Below are 2,500 nucleotides of genomic sequence, written 5' to 3' on the forward strand. Positions count from 1 at the left end.
AAGTGCTCAAGTGTGTGTGGAGGTGTGTGTGTGTGTGTATGGAGGGTTGTTAGTCATCTGTGATTTGGGATTAGTACAGACACCATAGAAGACTGCATCCTCACAGGCTCACTTTCTCACACACACACACACACACACACACACGCACACACGCACACGTACATGCACACACACACACACACACACACACACACACACACACACACACACACACACACACACACACACGCACACGTACATGCACACACACACGCACGCACACGTACACGCACACACACATGCACACACACACACACACACACACACACACACACTTCTAATCATGCTCATTATGCTGTGAAAGGCCAACACATACACACGCACAGACACACACTCACACACACACACACACACACATGCACTGTATGTCTGTGTGTGTGTGTGTCTGTGTGTCTGTGCGTGTGTATGTGTGTCTGTGTGTGTGTGTGTGTGTATGTGTCTGTATGTCTGTGTGCGTGTGTGCGCGCGCATGTGTGTGCATCTGTGTGTGTGTGTGTTGGCCTCTCACAGCATAACGAGCACGGTTAGAAGTGTGTGTATTCACGTATATGTGCATATACATGTGGATGTGTGTTTGTGTGTGTCTGTGTGGGCGTGTGCATATGTATACATGCGCATGTTTGTGTATGTCTTTTTATGTATATGTATACATGTGTGTGTAGGTGTGTGTGATGTGTGTGTGTCTGTGTATGTATCCGTGTATGTGTGTCTCTCTGAGTCTGTGTATGCATAGGTGTGTGTGCCTGTATGTATGTGTGTTTGTGTTTGTGTGTTTGGGTGCGTGGGGGGGGGGATTACCTGGTCTTCCATTAACAGTATCAGTCTCGTCACCACAATATTCACTGCATTTCCGAGGCTTGAATCCTGGAACAGTTTGGCAACCTGACCTCCAGGGAAAAAGAAAAGACCCGTCTTTAAAAAGAGCCATCTCTCCTTCTTCCTCTCCCTTTCTCCATTTCACAGTCTCTCCTAAAAATGTTAAGATTTGTTGACTGTAAACGTTGACGCTTAACCTCATTACCGTCTGTTGCTAAGACACTGTTGTCTTATCCTTATCAGCTGACGTTCGTCAGTATGACCTATCTGGTTATTAGCACCGCGCTCCTGGGCCAGAGAGGCTATTTCAGTCAAGCCCACGCTCCATCACACACAGTTAACACGAGCTCAGTCATATTCACAGCTTACACACATACACGTTAACCATACCATCATCCTCCTGCTCCACAGGTGTTGCAGAACAAGGTCTCTGTGTGTGTGTGTGTGTGTGTGTGTGTGTGTGTGTGTGTGTGTGTGTGTGTGTGTCTGTGTGTGTATGTATGTGTGTGTATGTGCGTGTGTGTGTGTGTGTGTGTCTGTGTGTGTCTGTGTGTGTGTGTGTGTGTGTGTGTCTGTGTCTGTGTGTGTGTGTGTGTGTAAGGGAAACAGCGTAAGCAACCCCTCAGTCTCAAATTAGCGAGTGGGTGCATGTTGGTCTTGTGGCTTCACCTTTAAACTTGGCTATGATTCTGCCTGCCTGCCTGCCCTTATTATCCACCACACAGGAGACGAGAACGTCAGTCATTAGTAGAAAATCACTTATCCAATACACACACTAATCTGTTTTTGCTGTGTGTGTGTGTGTGTGTGTGTGTGTGTGTGTGTATGTGTATATATATATATATATATATATATATATATATATATATATATATATATATATATATATATATATATATATATTTGTTTTTACTGTATTATATTTGCTGTAATACAAGTGATACGAGTGATTGAGGGAAACCGGGAGATTTGAAACTTACAACATTCATGACAGCGAGGATGTACTGCTCGATATCTCTCCGGCCGTGATATCCTACCATCATCTTATCCGCCACCACCAATGTCTCCACGTAGCGCTCGCGCCCAGCTGAGCGCTTCAGGGGCAGCTGGCCTCGCCCCGCCTGCCCGGGGGGCTTTATGGTCTGCTGCCACCACCCTGCACTTTTGCTGGGTTTCTCATCTGGAATGACCACAGACACTGAAGACATGAGCGTGGGGCACCTGGGACTTTACACCTGAGGGAGCTAAATATGATTTCTACACAGCATCTAATTTTGTGGTAATTTTATCTGAGTGGTGGAAAGCTCATGACTTTTCCTTCTTTACTCCGAGTTCCCTGTTTTATATACAACTACAGTACACTGGAATCTGACACTACATCACAGCGTATTATAACAGAATCATAACGAAGTCAGGACTCCACATAAACCATCAAAACGCTGATTTACCAATCACTCCACAGGTCTGGTCCATGTACAGATGTCGTAGAGAGGATCTTTTGTACACCACATGGGGGTGCCCTTCGCTCCTGCCAACACGTGTATTGTTCTCAGCAGAAACCAAGGGCTCGATGAGGTACTCCTCCCCGCCTGCAACTATCGCCCCCTGCTGGAAGAGGCAACGGTTTGCAGGTTAGCACCACCAG

At 46.3% G+C, this 2,500-nt stretch overlaps 1 protein-coding gene across 5 annotated transcripts in view; it reads right to left on the bottom strand.

The window, feature by feature from the left end:
* The window catches only part of adamts10 (ADAM metallopeptidase with thrombospondin type 1 motif, 10), a 51,476-nt gene that overhangs the window by 31,015 nt on the left and 17,961 nt on the right, over positions 1 to 2,500 (bottom strand). For all 5 annotated transcript variants that reach the window (XM_035522177.1, XM_035522178.1, XM_035522179.1 and 2 more), the window contains exons 4-6: positions 2,304 to 2,463; positions 1,836 to 2,035; positions 838 to 921 (exon numbers count right to left, since the gene is read on the bottom strand). In XM_035522177.1, the coding sequence (XP_035378070.1) occupies positions 838 to 921; positions 1,836 to 2,035; positions 2,304 to 2,463 (444 nt within the window). The remainder of the gene's footprint in view (positions 1 to 837; positions 922 to 1,835; positions 2,036 to 2,303; positions 2,464 to 2,500) is intronic.

Source organism: Electrophorus electricus, chromosome 23, assembly GCF_013358815.1.
Source record: "Electrophorus electricus isolate fEleEle1 chromosome 23, fEleEle1.pri, whole genome shotgun sequence".
In the NCBI taxonomy this organism is placed as follows: domain Eukaryota; kingdom Metazoa; phylum Chordata; class Actinopteri; order Gymnotiformes; family Gymnotidae; genus Electrophorus; species Electrophorus electricus.